A 26,430-nucleotide genomic window follows, 5' to 3' on the forward strand; every position below is an offset into this window, starting at 1 on the left:
TATACAGCTGGGTGCAGTATAAGGCAAGCCAGGGATTGAATGCTGAGGGCCAGGATTTATAAACAGTTGCTATGGACAAGTGAAGACTTGGGTATGACCTTGAGCTATGGGAAGGTTTGGAATCTGTTTGTTCATTCATTTGTTCATTCACCAAACATTTGGAGAGCTCAGATTGAATGCCAGGAATTGCATGACTAGGTGGAAGGGGATATAAAAAAAAATTATAAAAAAAAAATCAAGGCAGAAGGAATTCAGTGTGTGTAATGTCGCTGTGGAGACTGGTTCTACAGCAATCAGTTATGCAAGTTGGCAGTCATTGAGTCTGTAGCTGGATTCTCAAAATGAGACCACCATGAAAATTCCAGAATTGATGTGTTACTAATAATGGGGGTTATTTGAAAGTGCCTTGCTCTTTAATCTCTGTTATTGACTATGTCATACTCACTCAACCAGGATTCAGGCCCTTATGGAATAAGTCAAATTTTAGCTGAGTCTTTTATCTTTCCCCCTCCTTGTAATCCCAGGTTCCCCTTAGTTTATCTCTTGTAACACCTGTCAGAATTATGTTCCTAAACCTAGTTCCTTAGATGACTTCCCCTTACCTACAAGATCAAATCCAGCTCATTATTCAAGGATGTCCACGTTTCACCCTCACCTTGTCTTTCCTGCCCTATCTCCCACTATTCCCCATTTTGTACCACACCTTATAGCCAAGCCTCAACTTTCTCTTTCCTGTACTTAGCCCTGTATGCTCCTGCCTTAGACCTCATGCTGTTCCTTCTGTCTTCTTTCTTCTCACTCAACCTACTGAAGACCATCAAAGTCAAGGTCTTAATCAATTCTCCCCCTCGAAGCCTTCCTATGCAGTTTCCAATCTGCTGGTCTACACCTCACCTGAGAGAAAAACACTTTACCTTCCCTTTGTTTCTATCTTTAGGACATATAAAAAAGTGCTCTATTTTGGAGTTGCTTTCCAGGTTATTCAATAGTGTAACCTCTTTGAGGAAAGAGTTTGTGCTTTAGTTGTATCCTAAGAAACTGAGAACTGATGAAAACTGGAAAATTGTCATTTATTGTGAACCTCTTATGACTTGAGTTTTTAGTTTTGGAGCTTTGTTTTCAACATCAATTAGCTAATGATTTATAGGACGTAAATATAAGAAACTCTGAAGGGAGTGACTGTTTTTTAAAAGAAGAGACTTTTTAAATACAACCCATACTCCCAAACATTCCTCTAAAGTTTCATTTTTTCTTATCACAGAAGCTGCAGTATGCATTGTCCAGCTCTTGTTCAAAAGTCCAAATGAATTTAATTTAGTAATGTTTGTTGCAGAGTATGCCTCACCTTTTGCTCTGACCCAAGGATACCTTTCTAGGTAGATACTAGGGAATTAAAATGTAACAGTAGTGATTCCGGGGCAGAAGGATTATATCACTGAACACTACTGCCATAAAAAAAAACAAAAACAAAAACAAAAAACATGACTTGCAAGTTGTATGGGTATGAATCCAAGCTGAGAAAGATCTGCTGGATTCCTGACAGTCAGGGATCAGGAAGGGCCATGTTCTAAGGCATCTTCATGTCTCCGACAGCTGGTGTATTACCTGACAGTTGTAAGAGAAGCCTCAATGAATGTGGACTTGAATTCGACTTTTTAAAATGTATAGGTTTTGAACGGATAGGCAGATCAGTCTAGAAGACACAAAGAATCTTACAAGTAAAAGAAAAATCAAGTGTCCTGGGTCTGACCGCCCTTTCCCCGCTCCTAAGTGGGGACTTTATCCATTTTGAAGTTCAGGGGCACAGGGAGTTGTTGAGTTTCAGTGTTCACTTGACAGCTTCAGTGAATGTGCTTCGGCTCGCAGCTTCTCACTGGGCAGCCTCTTCTCTTCCAGAAATGCTGTGTTCTTTGGGTTTTATCCTGGCTGGAAGCAGTTGTAAATGTGTCTCTCTGCAGGGCTGAGCTGTTTCCAGGAGCCAAGGATGTTCCATGGCTTCTCTGGGGAGTAGGGTCCATGTTGAAGCCCTGTCTGCCTTGATGACTGGCTTCCGTGTAGGGTATCTGCTGAAAATACACTGACGCTTTGAGAGGGAATAATCCCTACCCTGTCTTCAAATTTCCAGTTCTTGGTTGTTCTGACTGAGTCTTGGCAGGCACTGTGTGGATTTTCCTGTGGGAACATTGCTTTATCAATACCTTGAATGGATGAATTTAAAGAAAAATACAGGGTGTATAGTAATGTCTTCTGCTGGAAACTTTTTGGGGAGATTTGACATGTGATCTCACTATAGTCTGAGAGTGGTGTGGGGAGAAGGGGTGGGTAGTGGTGGAGGGAGAGGATGTCTTGATGTTTTGTGCAGCCCTAGGGTTCTAGATTTTCTCTTAAGAAATATGAACTTGGAAGTAATGGGACATAGAGTGGAGAGGGTGAAGGATAGCTTGGATGATGCCATGATGGTCTGGAGAGAGCTGATTGATTTTTCACCTTTTCTCAGAAGGAAGGCAGAAGCAAACATCCTGGTGTAGGCCACAAGAGTGGTTTTCTGACAGTTCCCAAAGCTTGTGAAATTCTCCCTTTCTCTTCTTTCTTGTCATGTAGACATAATGCCACTTTATTAAAAGACCAGAAATGGATTTAAAACTGTCTCCAATGGCTATTTTTCTCTAAATCATTGATAATGATTAAATATCTTTTGTGTCGATGGAAATATTTTTAGCCTTTGTTTTGTACTAATCACAGCTCTATAAATGATTTACCACTGAACTCTTCTTGTTTTCCATTTTTCATGCCTGCATCTAAACTGTGCATTTGTTTCGAGAAATAAAGATAAGTCTTTTGCACAATTGAAATGATCCATAATGGAAAATGATAAAGAATGGTCCAGAATTCACCTGGTAGTTCTTCCTCCTGGGGATAGAGAGCTTGGCCCAGTCAACTGGTGGTGGTGGAGAAATGAGGGGTGGAAGGGGGGTAGCAGCTCTGGGGGTTGTGTTCGACTCTGCAAACTGTTCTCCACTGTGAGAGGGAAGTGGTGCAAGAAGTCAGCCAAATGCAGTTCCCACAGACCTGAGCATCAACACTTCAGACTTCCCTTTCGTCATGGTTGGTTTTGATGATGACTCAGCCAGCTGTGGCTTCAGTGTAAGAAGTTTCTAGCTTGTTACTGGACTGGAAGACTTACCTCTTATCTTTAATCTTGGTCCTGCAGCCATAAAAATTAATAACAATTTAACGAAAGGCTGTGAGTGTGCGCATGGGTCTGCTCCAGTATAATGCAATTGAGGGATGTGCAAAATCTGCTTTGATTTCATTCCATCATCCTTTTTTGATGCTGTATATGAGTGGAAGGGGTGTCTGGAACTCAGATGGAAGGTCTTTTACCTCCTGTCATGGCTAATGATCTTTCTGCTTCTCAGTTGCAGATTTGATCTCTTCTGAACACCTCACCGTGTCTCCATCCCTGGGACTCTGAACCCAGCAGCTGGACCACTTTTTCCTTGGAATTTTGGGTGTCCTCTCATCTCACTTTTCCTTTTTCCCTTTCCCCTCCTGAGAACTCCTGAAGACTGTTGGATTGTCATGGAGTCCAGGGAAATCTTAAGCAGCTCCCGGCAAAGGGGGGGCGAGTCGGAATTCCTGCCAGTCTCCTCAGCCAAGCCCCCGACTGTCCCTGGCTGTGCAGGAGAACCTTTACTCTCTGCTGCAGGAACTGGGAAGGGGATCCCGGTGGGTGGAGAACGCATGGAGCCAGAGGAGGAGGATGAACTGGGCTCAGGGCGGGATGTGGATTCCAACTCCAATGCTGACAGCGAGAAATGGGTGGCAGGAGATGGCCTGGAAGAGCAGGAGTTTTCTATCAAGGAGGCAAACTTCACAGAGGGGAGTCTGAAGCTGAAGATTCAGACCACGAAGCGGGCTAAGAAACCCCCAAAGAATCTGGAGAACTATATATGCCCACCTGAGATCAAGATCACCATCAAGCAGTCTGGGGACCAGAAGGTATCCCGTGCTGGGAAAAATAGCAAAGCTACGAAGGAAGAGGAAAGAAGCCACTCCAAAAAGAAGGTAGGGAGCTCTGTGTTTTAGGGTTTTTTGTTTGCTTTTGTTATTTTATCCTCAACTTTTAAGTGTCTATTGGTTTATGACTTATTTATTTCTAAGTTAATAGCCTCCTCGATGGACTTTTTAGAGGCTCAGGCAGAAATGCCTCTAATATCATGGTAGCGTGTCCAAATGATTACTCAATCTTCTATCTACTTGAAAAAAAAAGTAGCTGCTAGAATTATAATTTTGGGGCATTCCAACTTAATGTATAGCAGCATGATATTGGCTGGATCAATTCTGGCTAAACTGTGACAAAATATTGAGGGTTCCTTTTTTCTTTTAATATTTGCAACTGTTCTCATAGTCAGGAGTGAGATGTTGAAAGATTTGGGTCAGTCAGGACAATCAAGAGCCATTGTAACTGCCTTTTGGTTTTGAGCACTATAGTAAATCTTTATAAAATAGGCAAGTTGCTCACTTGTCTAAGGAAACTCTGTCTTAGGGTCCCGAGAGATCATTGTTCCAAAGGCAAGTGCTGAGTATTGGTACTGAAACTGCAGAGAGAAAGGGGCAGACTACTCACTTGAATCCTTGTTGAACACCTCACACAGTTTAAAGAATGGGTGGTGTGGAATGAACTTCTTTGAGTGACATTTTCTTCCTAAAAGTCAAACCTGGGTGATTGGTGGTGTCATTTGGTTGGGAATGAGTGAATCTGGCTTCATTGTGTTTATTTTGTATCACAGGGGTTTATAGTGACCTCTCATCCTGCCAGGGATGCAACCCTTGGTTGCCATAGCAGAGGACTGTCCTTGTCTGAAAAGTCTTTGTTTCTAAGAATCTTTGGGACTTGTGAATGGCACTGAACTCCATCTTCTTGGTGGAGTTTTGGGGTTCTAAGCTGTAGGTGCCAATCAGTCTTTTTTACTCTCCAACATTTCATTTATTTGGGCTCTAGACATGCTGGATTAGCTAAAAATATTCATATGAATGAACCTCTCTCCTTTATAACACAGGTAATATGTAGCATTTCTCTTGCCAGAGATTTTGAGCTTTAGGGTAGTCATTTTCAATAAAACTGGGAGGCCTCATGTTCTTTCTTTAGTGTAAGCCTTATGTCCTTCCTCATCCTGGTATTTTGGCTGTTTCATTGCATTTAAAATGCATAGACTTGGACTAGAAGAGGCTCTCTAGGGTGACCAGGTCCTTCCAGTTTGCTCAGACCATCCTGGTTTTGAACCAAAAGTTATGCATCCAGGAACCAGGTCAGTCCTGGGCAAGCCTGGACAGCTGGCCACCTTACTCTGACTTATGAACACAAAGGAATCTTTGTCTTTCGAGAGCATAGGGGCATTGCTTTCCCCTCTGTGCCATGCTTTCTGAGTTTTCTTTGTCTTAAAACCAAAGATTATCTAGACACACATGAAAACTTTGGAGACTCTTGTTAGCAAATGCAACAACTTATATCAGGCTCCAAATAAAAACAAAAGCATTGAAAATGGTCAGTTCGTTGTGTGTTGTTGGTTTTCTGTGGGTTGGGCAGTCTAGAAAACTGTAACTGTTTTTATCTTCTTTCCCATCACCGCCAATTGTTGAGCACTTTTGGGTGAGCAAATCTAAATACACTGTGCTAGAAAGAAAATAAGTTGTCCCGATCAGGTATTACTTTCCTAAAAGCCACAAGATTGTTCCCAAATATAGCCTTGTGCCATACTGGAATGTCCCAGAATAAAACTTTGGAATTTGTGACATGAAGATGATTTCAGAACTGAAATATGCAATGGCCCTCCATTCTCATATCTGGAATTTTTAGGTTGGTCATCCTCATCCAAAAAGCTGGCTGGCTTTGTGTTCCTTATTGGAAAGAGAAATGAAATCACTTCTTTGAATTTGTGACTTAACCAAGTCAGCATTTCTAAGCCTTGGCAATTGGGAAAAGGCTAAAATTCAGCACACAGTACCGTATGACGCTGATGTGCTAATGGGAATGTGTACAAAATTTTTAAATCATTAGGAGTTTGCCTCACAGGGTACTTCTCCATCCTTTCTACATTGATGCCTAGAGCTGTTGCTTTCCAGAAATGAATGACTAAAGGTATCAGTACTTGTTGTAAGTCACTTGATAGATGGGCCTTTCTTTGATCTCTATAGGGACTTTCTCTGATCTCTCTATTGGATTAGAATGTTAACTTTATTACTCTTTTACCTGTTGTTTTGTCAACAGAGAGTACACTGAGTGCTGACATGAGGTGGAAAGGTGAAACCTGACCTTTCGTTTGTATGAAAAAGTTCAGTGACATGAACTTTTGCAGGATTTACTTATTTATTTGATGTGAAGTATGTGATCAGTGTCTAATATTTAGTCTTCTACATCTTTTTTTATGAGGCAAGCTACCTATTGAGAAGTGTGCCTGGAGCAGCCCCTGTGATCAGGTCCTAGGCTAGGAGCTGCGAGGAGGCTCTCTGGAGCTGGCCCTAGGGTTGGGAGGTTCTGGACTAGAAATGCTCACTACTTCAGGGATCACAAACTGTATAGTTCATGGACCCCACATCTACCCTTGCCTGCTTTTGTAGAGTCCTTAAACAAAGAATGTTTTTTATGGTTTCAAAAATTTGGAAAAAAATCAAAAGAAGAATAATATTTTGCAACATGAAAATTATATGAAATTCAGATTTAGTGTCCATAAATAAAGATTTGTTGGACTGGAGCCACATCCATTTGTTTACATTTTGTCTATGACTGCTTTTGCGCAATAGCAACAGGATGGAGTAGCAGTGACAGGGAGTGTATGGTGCACAAAGCTTAAACTATTTACTAGCTGGCCCTTACCAAAAGCCAAAAAAGACTGTTGATCTTTGTTGTAGTAAAAGGATATAGAGTTTCAGGATAACAAAGGTTTTGTTTAATGTTGAATGATTTAGCCTCCAATGTTGGAGATGGGGGAAATTGGGTGTTACCTCATTATGTGCTTTCTTTTTCATTTTCTGCAGACCAATTAATTTTATTTAAGTCATTGTTTGACAGCCTTAGGCGAAGACAGCTTATGTGGGATCCCAAATGATTTTATCTTTCATTGGTTTTTGTAAAGAAAAAGTTCTGTAGGATACTTACAGCATTCTTTACCTATCACACACGGGTTCTCTGCTAGGTTAGCTCGAATTCTACTGCTTTGGGATGAGGTGATACATGTGTGTCATCCTGAAGCGCTTAATTCCAGTTTTTCAGACCAACTGGTGTATATGTTCAAGCAACATTGCCAGCTAAGCGATAGGCTCTTAGGGGGGAGACTAATGGAAATAGCACCTTCCTGGCTCAGGCAGGCAAGGACTAAGCCTTCTAACCAGGGGACATACGCCTTCCCTTCACTTGAAATTAAGAGGGCAATTGAAAGGATCTCTGGAAGAGAGTTTACCATGAATGGATTTACATGAGGTGTGAGAGCAACATTTGGTAAGAAGGAGATTCTGAAATGAGAGTTCAGAACATATTTCAGGAACTCAGAACTGTCCTTTGGACCAGTCCTGCTTTGCAGATGGACTCCATAAATATAATTTGCTCTTTATTATAACACCAACATTGCTTCATCTAAACCTTAACTCAGGTAAGTGATGTAGTAACTTATATTCCTTACTAGGTCACTCAATTAAGAACAACAGAAAGCATGAAAATGAATTGAGAAGCAAGTTCAGGTACAACACCTGCGCATAAAAAGTTTCACTAGTGACAGGATAGTTTAAAAAGCTCTCACCTTGCTCAAAACTGTCCTCTTTTCGGAGGACCTTCCATGGGAATCAGGGACACTCATTCAAGTTCAACAGCCCACAAGGAGAGGAGGGAAGTTCTAAACTAGCACCACATGGTGACCCAGGGGAGAAGTGGTGTGGAGCTCTGCACAAGCTGACTGTGTGACTTGGATGTGGAGTGTATAATCTTGCTGAAGCCTCAGCTTCCTCGTCTGCCAAACAGAGATGACTGAATGTGACGGAACTCTAGCGAAGATTTTGAGAAAGATGAATTATTTATAGAAAACACATCATAAATAGTTTTGATTTGTTGAGCAAGATGGCAGACCCTCAGCTAGCTATTTTACACATATTCACTATCTCTAGCAGCCCTTATAACAATTCTGCCAGGCTGATATTATTTATTATTAGATGAGGAATCGAGGCTCAGTGGCTTGAAAAAAAGCAGGAGCAGGGCTAGCCAGCATTTGTTCACAGGAGGCTAAATTTCCCCTTGTTTAATTTTTCATTTTCTGTCTATACAATTTTTTTAAGCCCCTATTTATTTATCAGAGTGCCGGAAATTTTGTTTCCTCATAGTTTTCTCTCCAATTATGTTGTGGCTAAAGCCAGCTGGAGGGTGGTGAGTGACCTTTTACACAAAGTATTTGTCTTCATGGGGCAGCAGCTACCGTTTGACATTTGGAGTTGAAGTTGTGGGTCAGAGAACACTGGACTGGGTGAATGGAGCCCGGGACACTAGCTCAGATCTGTTATTAACGAAGTCAGTATAAATACTTCAATTCTCTGGGTCTCACTTTCTGCAGGTTAAAAAAAAAAAAAAAGAAACAAAATGGCTTTTGACCTCTGAAGCCTTAATTTCTGTCCTGGAAACTGCAAAGTTTACAAGTCATTCTGTTAGATGGGGCATGTCTTTCTCTTTAAGAAAACCTGTTACTATAAACAAAAATTTTGACCTCTTTTGGACCCATTGTTCTGCCATCAACTTGTTTCTTTTTTTCCCCAAATGCCAAAAGTTCAGAAATCGTGAGAGCATGTTATAGAGCTGAGCTTAAAAAGTGAGATTTACCAAACTCAAGTTCCAGGAGGCTATTCTGAGAAGGTTTGGTCCCTCCCTTCCAAAACTTCTCCTATTTTTCTTTTTATCCTCCTATGTTTGGGATTCCCTTGGGGTTTAAAGCACGATCCTCTTTTTCCTCCTGGTTTTAATATTCTCCTGGGATTCAGTTTTGTTTTGGATTTCCCCAAGGAACATTCTTTGGTGAACTCCATGCCATTAAAGAAAAATCTGGCAACATTTAACCATGCAGGAAAATGTCTTGTTCCATTGGAGAGTCATTCATTCCCTGAAGGTTATAGATTGAGTGAGGAATGAGTCTGTTAGAAAGAGCCCCACCCAGAGAGTGGTTTAGAACTTGGATCTCCCATCCCTACCTCCCCCCATTCAGCAAGGTGCTCCTTCTGCTTTTGGAGGAAGGGAAGAGAATGCCTTCCCCTTCCTTGCAACCCAGAACCTGAGCTAGTTTCCGATGACCTTAGTTAAGGTACTTCTTGAAACTGATTCCTATTGTGTGAAAATCAGGAATAACAGCACTCCCTCCTTGTCGGTGACTTGTGGGGATGAAAGTGCCTGCCGGAGCTCCTGGCTCAGTGTGCTTAGCTTTTATTTCCCTCCCCGTGTCCATCTCTTTCAGGCCTTCCTCTGTACAGGCACAGCAAGGCACACGGTGACCTGCAGTGGTGCGGGGCGCAGGGGACTCGTGGGCGGTCTCAGAAGCCGTGCGCTGTTGTTTAGGCAGGATCTGCTTTATTATTGCTCCTGGCGGTGTCAGAATGTGTTAGCTGGATGACAGTGCCTGCGTCTTATTTCTGATGCCTGCATAAACATCTACCAGTAGAGCATATCACTAATGCCTTTTCTTTTCTTTCTTTTTTTTTTTTTTTTTTTTTTTTTTTTTTTTTTTTTGTAGGTGGTGGTGGGATTGCTATGGGGATTTATTTAGAGATAGTTTAAAAGTCTTTTATCTCTGTGGTCATTTGTCTGCCAAACCAGGATTGCTGCTGAGCTCAGAGGGTGACTCAAAATGAAAGTTTTAAAGCAGTGTCCTAAGTGTCAGTAAGTGGGGTTCAGTCACTGGCTCCTTTAACCACTACTGTGCTGCCAGAATTTGCAGCCTCTCCCTTCTCCATCACTGCATTCTGCATCCTGGAAAAGTCCTCCTGTAGCTTTGTTTCAACTTGACCTTCAGTTACATTGCCTTTTTATTTTTAATAAAAGAGAAACAATCCTTTTTTTTTTTTGCCCTCCCTACCCCATCCTTTAACTCATTTGACTCTTGCAATTTTAAGGTCCCACTTCCAAAACACTGCAGTGCAGGACACCCCAGGATGTCCCCCGCCTCTGTGGCTTATTCATGAGACAAGAGTGGCTTTGGTCAGAAAATCAGTAGAACTGGTAAAGGACTCTTGCCAAACATGGGCCTTCTATCTGATGGCAAAAAAGCCCAAACCTGTGCCACCAGCTTTTGAAAAAGGAACCAGTCTAAGGTCAGGTCACCTGGCAGGAGACTGGGGTCAAGGCTGTCAAATCAGTCTCCCTGGGGATGGAGCATTGGGCAGTTATTTATGGGGTTGCAGAATAAACATAGAAGATGCAAGTTGGTAGAGTCTGGGTGCTCTCTGCTAAACCATGGAATAATTCAGACTGGATCCAGAACTGCAACAGACCTAGCACCCCTTATTTTGTTAAAGTGCAGGATGAAGGATATCCCAAGACCCCCAAACTTGCATGGGTTCTGCCATCTGCCCCAAAAAGAAAAAGCATAACTCTTCATGCACAGGACCTTCAATAGAAAAGAACTTTAATGGATAAGTGTGCATTGAGAGATGAGAAGAGAAAGGATATAGTTTCCCATTGAAACACCCAAAATTACCCATTCCCTCATGGGTAAATGCTCAGCCAAACAGGGTTGACCCAAAGCAGGGCCACTGAGACCTAAAAGCTTGCCAGGAGTCTCAGGCACCTTCTGGTGGGGAACGGTCCGAAGGTGCCAGACAAGTCTGCGAGGAAAGAAAGAAAATCAAAGTACAAATCAGGATGACAGCTACCATACTCAGCCTCCCCACAGATCTCTCACCCATGTCTTTTCTAAATGTCTCTATGTGTCTCTACTCCAAGTGTCTCTGTCCATGTCCCCCAAGTCCCTGGTGCAAGTCCAAAGCCAAGAAGCAAGCGGGCCTTAACATGTGTTCTGTTCCTCCCTGTCTTCTCTTAAGTCTTCTCTCAAGTTCTCTTCTCCTCCACCCTGCTCCCCCCCCCCCCACCGCCCAGCTCCTAACTCCCAGGTGGAGCAGGAAACATGTAGCCCCCCTTTGTATGGAGATCATGCTGTCACAGTGTCTGAATGTTGTCCATCTAACCATGGGTCAGGCATCTTAGTTCTGTGTTCCCTGGCTAGCACTCTTCTGGGCCAGTGCTCTGAGGCACAACTTAGGAATTATCAGGGTTTTTTTTTTTTTTTTTTTTCCTTGTTAAAATGGTTTGAGGTATTTTTGTCCCATGGTGGCAAGGGACAAAACTTGCCCTGCTGTTCTTACAAGGCAAGTAGAAATAGCTAATGATGGTTTTGGGACCACCAAGACAGAGAACACAGAGAAGTGGCAGGGATGTTCTCAGAGCCTGGGCCCAAGGCCTTGGTTCTGGCTCCTGACTGCATTCCATGTAAAAAATAGCACAAGGCAGTCAAGCCTTATGTGTTGGGGGGTTGTTTATTCACATAAGCTAAGATTTCACATTATAATTTGCATATGGCAAAGCTACTTTGGGAAAAGGATTTCAATTTATGTAGTTCTCAGTGTGACTTGACTTGCATGATGATGTCAAGGCTCTGGACTCCCATGCACCAAGAAGAACCCAGTGTCCAGAGGGAGAGGCTGCCAGAGGGGAGGGCAGACGTTCAATAGAGTCAGCTTCCCAGGAAGGACTTGAGGCAGCATGCAAACACCTGTGCCGACCCATGATCTGACCCAGTGTGCACACGAGTGAATTCTGTGATGCTGGATCACCATCGGAGGGGGTCAGTACTCAGACAGGGTGGCATTGGAGGTAGGTTTGGGCTACAGAATGTCTAGGGTTCCTTCTGACTTTCTATAATTTGCTAGTGGATCTTGCCCTGGGTAGTCAAGGGACCTCCCTGTGTACCTTAAGTGTGTTTATCTCTCTGAAGTCCCAGGTTCAATTCTTTTTCTCTTCTTGTCTCTCCATCCCCAAGCTAACTTCCTTCACCTCCCCACCAGCCTGTGACCTCATCAGGGGGAACAATGGAGCCTTTATGTAACGGAGCCTTTATGAAAAGTCCAAGCAGTTCCCATCTTGGTATGTGACCGGTAAAGCCATTGATAATTTTCAGTAGTATCAAATGCAGTTTGCTTCAGTGTGTTTTCTAGACCTTGTTTATTGTGTTTTTCCCCATCTCCTCTTAGTTGTTTCCCACAAGTTTCTAGCAGGTTTCACAGTGCGGTAATCAGAGGTTGCGGGGAGAGGGTAATGATTTCATGAAGGGAAATAGATAGCTGCTCTGTCCCTCAAGCTTGGCCATTATGCCTCACCAATAAGAATTACTCATTTGCAAATGTGAATTTGCCCGTAATTGTGGACAACCTTCTATAATGGGGCCAGATCCTGTGCTTAGTGTTGTAAAAGAGAACCCAGCTCAGGAGATTAGGTGTTTTTCCATGATGGAGTGTAGCCCTGGAGAACCAATATGAAGGAGTTACTACTTATGGTAAAACATGGCATAGCTAAAAGGGACCTATTTGTAATATCTCATGGGAATTCCTGTGATTTCTCCATCCTAGTCCTTTGTGGGGAGCAAGGAGGTGGAAACCAATTTATTTGGGTGTGTGACTCTTGCAGCAATGAGTTCCTGAACTTCCCAGTCTTCTTACTGGGTTGCTGCCATGGAGTAAGTGGTATGTGGGGGTCATGCAGCATTTTGGATACAGTGGGTCTTGAAGGAAGCCAACATTGGGGGATCCAGACCTGAGAATTGGGAGCCAAATGCACTGAGGACACAGGCTACAATCTGGCACTGGGTCAAGAGGGAGGGGAAGGCCAGCTACAGAAGCCATGCATCCAAAGACAGCCATAGGCCACAGATGGGTCACATTTCCAGAATCAAGGACTTCACTGAGAGTTAGAAGAGCCTCTGAATGTTTCTGTTTCAGCTTCCCTCCTCAAAAACAAGACACCTTCCAAAAGCCCTGGATGGACTGTTATTTGACTGATGCTCAAGGGTCTCAGGGAGAAGCTCATCACCTCTTAAGACAATCCTGGTTTTAGTAGGGCTCCTGCTTATGTTGCGGTAAAGTCATCCTTGACTTAGTCTTCTGAGTCATTCCTTTTCAAGCCTGAATGTTTCCAGTTTCTGAAACTGTTGAATTAATTCTATGGTTCCCTGATGCCAAATCACCTTGTTTACATGGTTTGTCAGTGACCCTCCAAAAAGATGTGGTTGGGAAGGTCTCACAGACTAGCGTACAATACATTTGGCCTGGCCCCTCAGGGAACCGTGCTCCCTGCTCTCTGCACAGTACCTATATTAACAGAACCCTGTGCTATACCTGCTTTATTATTGTTAATGTACACTGAGCTCAAGGTCAAGGAAACTGCAATTTGGTATCACCTTAAGCTACTTTTGCCCATCCTAATCATCATATCTTACATGCAGTGGATTCTGTGGGCCAAAATTCACATGTTTGCATTATCCTTATTATCATCTTTGTGCACAGTTTTAGGCAGAGATGAGAATCACATGTTCATCAGGTGGTCTGGTTTGAGTCTGGTCTAGAAGCACAGAACTAAGGCCATGTGAAGGGCAGGTGGCCAGCTCCCTTGGTATTCCTCTTCTGTACTCTATCTTGTGGGCCATCTCTGGCCTTCTCTCAATCCTCTGAGAACCTGGTTTCTTACTTACACAATGGCCTCCTTGGATCTAATTGGAAGGCCTGTTAAATGTGTGCCCTCAAAGTAATATATTTTCTTCTCATGGTGTAAGCTTTCTGAGGCCAAGCATTATATCTTTTAACATAATAGTCACTTATTTCTTTCTCCAGTCTGCATCTCAAGCAAGTTCTTGCTACCTCTGTGTCCATGAGGATAGTTCTATGGAAAGTACTCTTTTCTATCAGAGCAGCTCCTGCCTAGTCAACCCTGTGCATTTTGCACCAGTTCCATGGAAACATCTGAAATCATTCATCACGCTGCCTTTGTTGATACCCCTATTCAGGTAATTGTAACTAAGCAAAGGCATTTACATTCTACATGAATCTAGCAGATGCATGGTGTGTTCAGATTAAATGCCATGTATAGAAAAATCTTACTAGGAAGAATTATTCTCAGGGCATTTAAAACCCAGGACAGTAGAATAAACTGTTCAAACATGTGTTCCAACTAATGCATAGTATGGAAAATCGGTAATGACCATCACAGCTGCCCAGCACAATGTTCACAGCCACCCAATTGTTGCCTGTTTTCTGGTTTGTTCTCGGGATAGTTCCATGAAGTTGTTGTTATTCCTGTTTCACAGACAGAAGAAGTGACACTGAGGGTTTTTCAAATGACTTTCCAGAGATGACAACTAATTACTTAGGTGGAGGAAGAGGGGACTGGGGATTTTAAGCCCTCGTCAAATCCTCAGGTTTCCAGCAGCAGGAGGTGATCCCTGAAATATTCCACTCTAGAGAGTCCTGCTTTGAGGACAGAAGGGTTGATTGTGTAAGGCTGTCCTGAGTAGTCCTACTGCTTGCTGCTGGCCTTGGCTGTGGGTGACCCTGAACACTGCAGCTCCATCCTGGAGACCCCCAACTTCTTCCACAGACTGCCCACAGCCATCTCCCTGCTGGAGATGGGGCGGGGGCAGTGAGGCATGGTAAGAAGTGATGACTAGCAGTGCAGCCCATGGCTATGGGATAATTGGCTCAGTATAACTTAATGTAGAAGCTACTTAGAAGGTATTCTGAAACATTCTTGCTTAAAATGAAAATGTGGGATTTACCAAAATGATCCTTCCAAGAAAACGTTCCATGAGCACTCTCTGGCCTGAGATATTGATGAGAGGATTGTCTCGGGGTTCTGGATCTGAAATCCTCCTTCTGCCTTAAACAAATGAATCTCTGTTTTCCCATATTTAATATGCAGTGGCTACTGTCGCTTCCTTCCACATAGTTTGAAGATAATCAGAGTGAATGGTTGTAAAGTAGTTTTGTAGTACTAAAAGTATAATGGAAATAGTAGGTGCTATTTTGAGTCTCTCTTTCAAACTAGAGTCTCTATTTCAACTTTTCTACTGCTTCCTCCAATATCCCCCAGTCTGCCTCTCCCCCTGCTTAGAATAAAGCCCCCAGACTTTGCTGTGACAAACAGCAGCTGCAGGTTGGAAGCGGTCAGCAGCCTGGTCCAGATACCCGCCACATGGTGCAGTTGCCCTTTGTGAAATTCCAGGGTGAGAGGTTAGCCCTCTTTGCCCATCTTTGTCACTTCTCAGTCATCTGTATCCTGGTGGCAGTTGTGTTATCCTGCATCCTCTCCCTACCCCCACCTCCCCACCACCCTTCTCATGGAGCCCAGGAAAAAACCATCTGCTGAGTTGGCTTTCAGAAGATTTTCTTTTTTTAAATACCAATTTCCCTTTGTTCCAAGGCAATCTCCAATCAGAGCCGGGGTCTGCTGGGTTTGGCAAAAGGCTGGTATTGTGTTTCGTGCTCCCGGAGGAAAGGTTGTCCACTTGCTTTTCTTTTTGATTCGATTCCCTGCCATTCTGCAGGGGAGTCAGAGGTTGCAGCTGCCGCTGTCAGCTGTAAATGGGGTCCCCCTTGTTTAAGAACCTACATGTTAATCCTTTGGCAGAGGGAGGGAAAAAAAAAACAAAACAAAAACAAAACAGGGGAAAAAAAAATAAAACCACCACTAACAAGGGTCTTTCTTCCTATTCTTGTCTCATCCTGCAACTCACCCAAGATCTTAGAGAGATGCTCAAGCTCAGGCCTGCTGTTCATGGAGGTTTTCTTGAAGAGTTTTTGGAGCTGAAACTCTTATGTTTCCCACTTTCCCACTGAAGAATATGAACTGCAAATCAAAGGCCCAGGAGAGTCATTTCTCTGTGGAAAACTCCCATCACGGAGGAAGGCAATTGGCTGTGCAGTCTGCTCTCCTGCGCACATGATGTCGCCATTTTGGTACTTAGTGTAGCTGGGAACACTGCCAATAACTCACCACACAGTCTATGAAATCCTTCCCACAAGCAAGGTGGGGGTGTTAAGATTCCCATTTTGCAGGTATATAAAATGAGGCACATTGACCTCAACTACTCACCTTGGGTCTGAGAGAGAGAGGAAGCTCTTATCAAAGAACTCCATCCTCCAAGCTTGGGAATGGCTGGCCTGTGGCCCTTCACACAGGACTCAGTTGGGCTTCGCTTGGTGGGAGCCAGCGAACTTCACCCTCAACACCTGCCTTCCAGAAGACCCTCGGGCAAGGTGTGTTTCCTCAGGGCTTCCATTTCTGTCTGTAAAACTGGGATCACAATGGCTAGATGCTGCAACCCAGAGAGATGGTTGGTCAATCCTGTGAAAACTTTCTAAGATTTCTATCCCTGAATCCAGTGTTTTTGTTTTCGTTTTCTCTATTATTCCATAAAATAAGTAAAAATCATCTCTGTAGATTTGGAAGCTACTCAGACACATCCTCGCAAGTTTTACCCTGTGACTTTGTGAGCAGAACACAGGTCATGGAGGGCTGGTCCTCATGGCACCCAAGCTCCTGCCTTTACTCAGGGACTTCTAGGTGCTGGCCCTTTGCAAACAAAAGGATGTATTTTTGCATCTTTATGGGACCCTAGGCGGGGTCAGCAAGTGAACATATGGTGAATTCCATAAATTGGTGAAAATCCAGAAAATCGATGAAGTTGTTTTAAAACCTGCTGTCTCCTCCCACTTCTCATTGTTGAGTTGGCACCATGACCCAGAGCATCAGGGGATCTAAGGATCCCGTAGAATGGAATATAAAAAGCACAATAGAAAGAGATACAGAGGGAGAGGTCAAAGTTTTCTCTTTTATGTCCTCTGAGGATTTAGCATTTTCCTAGATAATTTAAAGTTCCTGCATTTATTTTAATATCCTAAAATACAATGAAGTTTGCTATTAATGTGGATTATAAGGAACACAACAATGTCCAATTTTTCCTACTAGCTGAAAGAACTGCATTCCTAATAAACCTTTCAGAAGCCAAAATAGCATAAAATAAAGATGCAGGTGGCATTAATTTATGTGAAAAAAAATTTTTGAGTGTCCTCAGATCCCCCCCAAAAAACCTACCAAATCATACCAAGTAACACATAAACCTTTATGTAGCCCTAACATATAATTAAATGGGGAAAAGAGGTGATAAAGAACAACCTGTAGAAAATAGTCCCTGGGGGAGGAGCTTGGTGGGGCCACTTTTGCTGCCTGAGGTGTGAGCTGTTTCTAGAATGACTGCTGCAAAAGTAATGCTGAGCACAATTGCTGCTTTTTTGTCGTCTTTTGTTGTAGAAGGTGAAATCCTCTTAGAATTTCTTTTTGTGAAAACAATTACTAATGCGGGGCTTCCATGAAAGCAAAGTGGCATAAGGTAGACTTTCAAAGAGTAGGGTCAGCCTGTATTTAACTTTGCTCTGGAAACTAATAGTCCTTGTTCAGCACCTTACAATGTGAATCAGGTCACTTTAACTAATTTTTCTCATACAAACTAGGTGTGAAAACAAATCTTGCCTGAAAGAGAACTAGAAGATAGACACATTGGACTATTTAGTGAGTTTGGAAGAGATGGTATCTGTAGACTGGCAGTGGCAGGCATGGGCACAGGGTGGGCCTGGGGTCAAGAAGATTGCCCTGTGCTTAGTCTGCCAGGTCACTCGGGCTGGAACTTTGCTAAGCCAGGGGCCTCTTGAACTCTGTTTCACTTAGGGCTGCAGATCCCAGACCTGTGAGAACAGGAGGAGCAAGGGTAGTACTCAAGGGAAAATGTTAACTTTAGAACAGGGGACTCTGCTGGACCTGAAAGATACCTCCAAAAAAGGGGAGTCAGAGAGCTAAACCCATCAATTCTTGGTGCCCCTGTTGATGCTAATTGTTGTACCTAAAATGCTTTCTTTCTTCTATATCACTGAGTCATTCATTAATTTATGCTTTCATTTAATCAACGGTATTTTCTTTAGTAATTATTTATTGCATGCCAGACATGGAGATAACACTGGGCATTCTTCCTTAAATGTGCCAAGTAGGGTCACATCTGCCTGAGTTGCAAGCTATATGCAAGTAAGAACTAAGAAGAAAAGCTTCTCCTTAGCACTTCAACGAGGAGGAAGGATGTCAAACTTCTCAAAAAATACCTTAGAGTTACTGTTTAATTTGATTGACTGATAGGGACAGTCAGCGGCTAATTAAAAAGAAAAGCAAGAAGCACCTTGAAACAGAGCAAGACGAGATGTGAGCTGAAGGCATCCATTCTGGTAGACACATGTGATTTCATGGTATTGATGTATTTAATCAATGGGATGGTCTTGAGATTCCCAGCAGAGGTAGGCAAAGGGAGAATAACAGCATTGTCTGGAAACCTAAAACATCACATAACACATTTTGGTAGGGGGAGCAGAACCTAGGAAAAGTAATAGAGGAGAGAGAAGAGGAAAGACGAATCAAGTGCAAGCGTGAAGACCATGTGAGAGTTGCCCATGGCAAGGAAGAACAGCACCTGGGAGAAAAGGTATATGGGGTGGAGGGCCAGGAAATGGCACATGCTATGGACTATGTCAGCATTTGAAGGTCTGGGGGCAAAAGGGTGCTTCTGGAAGGCTGTGAGTTCCTGTGACCTTTGTAGAGGAGGAATGGAGCCACTGAAAAAGTGGGTGTTCCTGGAAAAGCCTGACCTGTGGTGTCTTGGACTGTCTCACAAAGGCTCACTATTCTTCAGGTACTGGTGGCTATCTGCTGGCATGGAAGCCACTACTGATGTCCTCAAAGCAGCAGCTGTGCAGGCTGGACCAACTGTACCTCCTCCACCTCCAGGGGGTTCCAGCTGCTGAATCTTCGATGGCTGGCAATCTTTTTGGATTCCTTTCTAAATCAACTATGACCCCTGCTCTCCATTTTAGGCTTGCAGCAGATTCCTCTCTGTCTGGGTCTGACTGTGGGAAGTAGCAGAAAGCTCTTCTGCTTGTCTCAGTTAAGGCAGGGAGATTATTGTGGTCCTGGGAGTTTCTCTTTCTCAGAGGATGACAGTCCATCTGTGGGGTTTCAGCCTGTAGCAGTGAAGGTAAGGAACTGGATGGAAGGACACAAATTTGGCCCATGTCAAATCTATAGAACCTCAGAGACCCAAGGGAATGAATGTCCTTCTGTTATTGTGTTTCTCTCAGGGGCTCTAAGATGATGGTGTGGTTGGGTGTGTGAGCTAGAGGGAGTTCCACATGCTGTTGTGTGTTCAACCTCAGGAAGACAGATATTGTATATGATGTAACAAAGTGCTGTCTCAGGAGCAAGACATCTAGTCTGTGCCCTAACCCTTGTGTTTATTCACCTGCCTCTTACTCTTAGGGGCCACATCTTGACGGCAGTGAAGCAGTTCTCAGTCTTCTCCAATTCTGATATTCCAAGAAATCCTCACATAAATACAAATTCACTTATCTAGGTGTTTCTATGCCTGTGAACACATTAATATATAGACATGATTTTGTCTCATCATTTGTATAATAATGTGCATTTTTTGAACCATTGCCTTTAAATATATATATATATAAAGCAGGCCTATTCAGCCACACCTAATGATGACTAGGAATGAAAAAGGAGAGAAATTGCCCCTCATCTGGGCAGATGAAAGAATACAGAACTATCATTCTCAATTTATCCAGACTTGTGACCTCCCAAGGAACCTCTGAGCTTCCTGTCTTATCCTGGAGATTAGGCCCATGTGTGGTGCTCATATACTGGATGCTGGGGTGTGAACAGTCCAGGGAGGGATAGAGGCAGATGGAGGCTTCAGTGGGGCCTGTAAAGAAAGTATAGGATTTAGGCAGGAGGGTAAAGGCCAAGGATAATGCTTGAGCCATTGTTTAGGCACTGGAGTGGTCATGGTGCACCTTGGGCTAATCAAGCTTGCAGTGTTTACCTGGAAAATCTGGGGTTCTGGGAAGACTTGGTAGGCCAGATTCAGGAGGTATGACTTTTCCTGAGTGCAACAAGAAAGAAACAGATTTGCCCACTCCCATAATGGGTTGAAGAGAAAGGAGGAATGTACCGAGACCTGCTTTAGAAAAATCTTATTTATAGGTTTCCCTCACTCTCAGAAAGCAGAACATTTCTATAAAACCTTTTGTAATATGAAGTGGCATAAAGCAAAGAAGTAATTGCCATTTATTCATGTGGAATTTTGGAGAACCTTTCCAGGTCCAAAAAATAAATCATACCAAATACCATATCAACCCTCAAATAGCATGCACATATAGTAAAAGAAGGCATGATGTGAACTGCAGCCTGTGGGAAGTAATTCCCAGGGAAGGAGCTTGACAGGCCACTGCTAGCGCTGGGGGGCTCACTGTCTCTACAACTGCTGCTGCAAAACAAACTCAGAATGATTTTGTCACTTTTCACCTTTGGCTGTAAAATTGAAAACCCTCTTTGGATTTCTTTTGGTTATGAAAACAGGTACTAATGTAGATCCTTTGTAAAAGCAAGGTGGCCTAAGGCAAACTTTCAAAAAAGCAGGGGATACCTGTAGAGCCAGCATTACAGGGAAATGAGCCCAGAGGTGGCCAAGGAATAGGAGGGTTGTAGCACCCAGGAGAGAGAGAAAGTGCCCTTAGTTTTTGCTCTCACACTAAAGAGGCTAAGGGAACCTTCTCTAACATTTTGATTCCTGAGAATTAGAGAAGTTCAGTTATTTTCTTGAGAATTCATTGATTCATTTTCTTAAGAATTCCTGAGTGCCATAGTGACACTTACGGAAAGCTGAATAGGAAGTTCCTTGAGTGAAGAGAGCTTAGTTAGATGTGCACAAAGGTTCTAAATGCAGCCTTTTTGCCTTGGGTTTGGTTTCTACTCATAATACTTAAAGCTGGAGGGCCCAAGGGAAGGAGTTCATCAAAACTGTCTTTTTTCCCCCATATAAACCCAAGGTTTATTTCCTGTATTTCATGGTTGTAGGCCAGGTTGTGGGGAGTTTGCATTTCATTGGTAGGTCTCCTGTCTGTTTCCAGTCAGTTTTGTGTTCTGCTATGCTTTGCCACCCAGTCCTTTGCCATTGCTGAGTTCTCCAATTCAGTTCACAGGCTCAATAAATCTCTTTTCCACCCGTTCTCCACACATGGCTTTCAGGGGAATGGGAGAAAATACCGGCATATGTTTGCTTCTACTGTCATCTCATCACAACCCTATTTTAGCCACTTCAACTAAGTGACTTACACTTGACCCATCCATGCACAGCGTAGATGAACAACTTGCACTTTTTCTGTGTTAGAAAGGAACACAAATGCATATGAGCATGATGGGGAATTTCTCTCAGTCTTAGAAGGTGGGGGAACAGGGCAATGGTGTGAAAGAATGAATTAGTTATGGCAAATCTTGTTAGTGTCCATTGTAAGCGGTGAAGCTAAGCCATCTGTGGCCACTTGCAAAATTCTTCCTTGTTTGTTCAGGCTCCCCACCGAAGCAAATCTTTGTGGCTTCTGATAATTTGCATACTGTCACTTGATTGCCACCTGGAGGTGTCTGGGCATGTGTATGGAAAGGGCATCTGTGGGGACATGGATGTGCACCCTGAAAAGAGCCCAGTGTTGGTATGCCATTGAAATCAGTGCCTGGGGGCCAGGCTTTGAAGGGGCTCAGGGATTTGGAGGAGAGGGAGGAATTCCCCGGAGATTCTGTTTATTTTTTCTTTGGACCTACCTAGTCAACATCTCCAGTTGCCTTTTTGTGCTCCTTTCCCTTGCTCCTCCTCTATCTCCTACTGCCCTGATTTCTCTCCCTTCTTTGCCTCAGCTTCTAAGTTCTTAATTGGTGGTGTGTGTTCTGCAAGACATGTCTGGAGCAGCTTGCATCCTCATTGAAAGCTAAGAGGGTTGTCTTGGGATGGTGCTTGCCACCAGCAGGACTGAATTGAAAGGCTGTAGCTATGTCACCTCCATTCATTCTACAAGAATAGCATGTACCATGCTGTATTTTGGGGGCTGTGGGGGGAGGGTCTTAAGTGTCTATGGCCTTCATTACCCTTGTCTTCAGGGGACTTCCATGAAATTGATGCATGCTGAGCAACACATGCCCTGAGGTTGGGATGAAGAAAATTCTGGAGTTCATGAGTCTAGGTACTGATTATTATGATCTTGCCCACTGAAGGCTTTGCACCTGAGATGCAAGACAGATGATAGAGTAGGCTGTTGGGTCAGAAAAGCTCTCATACTAGACTTCTAAGATGTCCAGGTTGGCCAGAGAAGATGGTGATTGGACATCTGCAAATATTAAGCAGCAAAAATGCTCCTTCTGATTCTCATTACAACATCCTATGGGAAGGATGGTATAACGGAAGAATTTGAGACAAGGTTTGAAAGTAGTTGCAGTCCTTTTGTGTTTATTTCTAATAGTACCAATAATTTATTCTCTCTATGGTACAGGCAACTTCCTTGGCCAAAATGCCCCTCTGTATTTGCTTTGAAAAAAAGGGCATTTTGCTTTTCTCTTCCTCTTCCTCTCATACTTTCTTTTATAGTAGACAAACTCTGGCTCTAAAGAAAGTTGGTGCTTTCATTTGTTCAGAAGACCTCTTTTGATACTGTAGGGTGGCCTCCATAGCAATCTGAGTGGGTCCTTCTGCTTCCCTTGCTTGATGCATGCATACAAAGAATATGAAAGCTGAAAGAGACCTTGAAGAGCATCAGAGCGATCTTCCTTTACAGATGAGGACGCAGAGCCCAGATCAGTGATGTCTCGTGATTTGTCCAAGATCACATGGTCTTCACAATCCTGGGTGCTGCAAAAGCAAGAGAGAACACTTGAGTGCTGTGGCCCTGCATGGGCTGCTGCCTGCCTTTCTGCTTAGCCCATCTTATTACAGTTTGGCACTTCTCTCGTGAACCCTCCTGAACCCACCATGGCTTTGCCCAGGAGAATTGGATAAAGGAGCCTTTTATTTCCCAGCTGCCCTGTGCATGCAGCATTCAGAGAAGAGGGGCTGGCAATGGGGGCGGGGTGGGGGGGGGGAGAAAACATTTGTCTTTCAATACTGGCCTGACATGAAAGCCTCTCTGACGGGCACTTTGAGAACCCAGCTAAATAATGGTCGCGGCCAAGACAAAAGATAAAACTGACCCACTAGTTATGCGGTTACTTAAACATGATTTAGCCTGCATAATGCTGGCTGGGACCTGGGGGTCTCGTTTCTAACGAGCCAAGAGACAGCACAATTAATTACATGGGAAGGAGTGCTATCAGACAACGAGAGAGTCGTTGCAAAAGAAAAGGTCCTTAAATATTCCCCATCTTCCTCAAATACGCGCGGAAACACACAGAAATAGCACAGCTCACTTAGTGGTGGAGGCAGGGGAGGCTGGGGGAAAGATGGTTGCCAGTGTTCCCAAAGACAGATGTGGGGGAGGGGTGGGGAGCTGCACTGATTGGGAGAGGGAGCAGAAGGTGGAGGGGTAGGGCAGACTGGCTGAATGTGAAGAGTCAGCCAGGAGCTCTGCAGCCGAACTGCCCGGGTGGACCTGATTTTCATCGTGTGTATGTTTGTGACAGCCCCCTTTGAGCCTCTAACCTCCATGACACTTCACTTGCAGGAGTTCAGGGTGGGGGTGGGTTGGGGGCAGGGTTAACATGGAGAAGAGGCTCTGAGAGCAGAGGCAGGGAGCCCAATTACAAGGGGTCTCTGTCCACTGTGATGTGAGGACTTTTCCAGGGAGTCCCAGCAGCACTTTTTTGGGACTCCTTGCTGTAGGGGTGTCGCCATATCTCCCTTTGGCTAACCATGGGAGCCTAGAAGTCAGTCATTTGGGGGTGGAGTGTTTGAGCTGGAAAGATGAGAAGGTAAAGGCTGGAGGATTTGAAGAGGGCAGGGCCAAAGGTTAAAGGAGAGAGGTTAGCAGCAGGCAAAGTCCCAGGATTGAAATATTTGCTGAAGGTTGACAGGCAACAGAATAGAGGCAGACAAGTGGCAAATTCCTATTTTCTCCCCTAATTGAGAAAATATTTTGAGTGGTATTCAGTCAGACTGCATAATGAGTGGGGGTGGGGGCTGGGGCTGGAGCAAGAGAATATGAATGAGAGAATATTATTGAATTAATGCAGGAAGCCAAAGTGACGGATGAGTTCAAGGAGCAGCGTGAATGTGCCATCCTCTGTGCCTCCTGATTTGGGCAGCATGACATTTGTTGCTTCACTCTCATTCAGCACATGGTCACTGAGGATGGAGGGGCTGGTAGCTGCCCATAGAAATTAACTGGAAATAGATGAAAAAGAGGTCTTCCTTTAAGGAGAAGCAGGTGCCAAGGCAGTGTCTGACCCTTGATTCAATGCTGTTTCTGCTGTTTCCCTTCAGTGACCCAGTCTTGTAATCATCTATATCTGCCCACAATTTACCCAATAACTCTATATATCTTACATCTAAGAGAGAATTTAAAGTGATGATAGCACTAGATTTGGGTACCCTTGGGCATTGGTTGCTAGGGAAGGCGTTTACCTTGCAACTAGTTGCCCAAGGACTCACAAATCCTGCACCCTAAGAACAAGCCTGGGGTGGGTCTCGGTTTGGGGAATTGGTTAGGAAGCAAAGCAGTTGTTTCTTAACTCAACCACAACCAGTTGCTCCTCCTCCTTACTGAGCCCTGCCTGCTCTTGCTCTTAAAAAGGGCTGCGGTATTAGGAGCACAAGTTCATTTAGGTTTTCAGGCTGCTGGGGAGCTGCTCTGAGGGTTTAGTCACTTCATGAGTACAGGAGCCTGGAGCTGGGAAGGCTGTGGGGCTGATTTTGCAGAGGGGAGCCCACATAAGTTAGGTGCTATCCCCACATTTGCCTGTGTGGTTGTGGCAGAGCTGGGACTCTGCCTCTGTCCCCTGACCCCCCACCCGGCTCTGGGTACACTGCCACCTCTTCCAGGAAGTGATGACTCAGATTATTTTCATCAACATCTCTCACCCCCTAGCCCTCCTCCATTTTCTTCCCACAGCCACCAAAGCCAATAATAGACTAAAGCAGTTTCAATTTTAGGCAGTTTCCTTTTTTACTTAGAAATCTATGGTGAGAGTAGGGTGCTAAGGGTGGTGCTGGGTGGCTGGGGTGGAGAGGGAGGCAAGAGAAGTATCACAGGGCTGGGCTGCTCCTGGAGTAAAACAGCACTGAGCCCCTTCATGAAATTCTGAGTGGGGCTCTGGGAGATTCCTTCCACTGTGTATTCTCCTCCCTCCTCGCCCCAAAATCTGGGACCATTCCTAACACTACATAAGATTCTTATGTAGCTTTTAAACGTAAACAACTAACTCATGTGAGTTGTGACAAATTTACAATTCTGCATTTTAGTTCCAAGAGTTCTAGATGGAGATTACTTTCTTTTCAGGTAAAGTAAAACCTTTGCTTTGTCACAGGGCCCAAAGTTAGAAATCTTTGAAGGAGATTATGAACAGTGGATTATGCTGGTTCTTAAATTCTGTGAGTTAGGTGTCCAGCTAAACCCTTTACATGCAAATTTGCATGCGATCCTCCCAAGAACTCTAAGAGGTAAGTTTTAGTATTTCCATTTTGCTGCTGAGTAAACTTTGGCATCATGTGTTTAGATAGTTTCCCAAATGACACACAGCAAGAGTGTAAGGGAGTTAAGTACTTGAAGTCATGTCTGTTTGATCTTAAAATTTTAACACCTAATCACAAAACTATATAGTTTAGAGGTCATAAATTGCTATACTACTACTTTTACATTTGATCAAGTGTTTGATTCCAAATGGCCCATACTTGAAGTTCATGGAATTTTTAAGGTGCACATAGATTTGATGAAGGTCCTGTTTTAACAAAAGACTCAAGCCACACAACTGTTTGCTCTGTTCCATAATTTGCTTTTGGAAAACTATGTGGGGAAGTGTCCAAGATGAAAGGACCTGGCTGAATTGTTATATGTCAACCATGTTCCCACTCTGGTCTCTGCTTTCACATTCTGGGGTCAACTGGGGAGAGAGATCCTTTTGCTATTGATCTTAGTGGATAGAAGGGGAGGACTATGGAGATGATGGGTATCAAAGGATCTTGGAAAGTTTGAAGCATTATGCCAATGCAAAAAAAGAATGTGTTAACAGCCTTAAAAAAATTAACTCTGAGCTTTCTTCAAGCTCACTTTTCAGACCCTTCTTTTTGAGATCCTTTTCCAGAATGTTCATTTGGGTAACTAGAATGAGGCCTGGTTAGTTGGGATGTTTCAGTAGCTTAGTGTGTTAGCTCTCAGGAAGTACTATATATGTTTGACTCAAATATTTGGTCAGGATGTTTGTAGGAAGGAGTGAGTGTGTGAGTGTGTGTGTGTGTGTGTGTACTTGATAGCCAAACAAAAACAATCTTTTAAGATTTTACT

At 43.6% G+C, this 26,430-nt stretch overlaps 1 protein-coding gene across 2 annotated transcripts in view; it reads left to right on the forward strand.

The window, feature by feature from the left end:
- Window positions 1-3,582: 3,582 nt before the first annotated feature.
- The window catches only part of SETBP1 (SET binding protein 1), a gene marked incomplete at both ends in the record, with an annotated part of 321,915 nt that continues 299,067 nt past the window's right edge, over window positions 3,583-26,430 (forward strand). For both annotated transcript variants that reach the window (XM_084252039.1, XM_084252040.1), the window contains one exon: window positions 3,583-4,068. In XM_084252039.1, coding sequence (XP_084108165.1) covers window positions 3,583-4,068 — 486 coding nt within the window. The remainder of the gene's footprint in view (window positions 4,069-26,430) is intronic.

The sequence above is a fragment of the Talpa europaea genome (assembly GCF_964194135.1).
Source record: "Talpa europaea genome assembly, chromosome: 13".
Taxonomy (NCBI): Eukaryota; Metazoa; Chordata; class Mammalia; order Eulipotyphla; family Talpidae; genus Talpa; species Talpa europaea.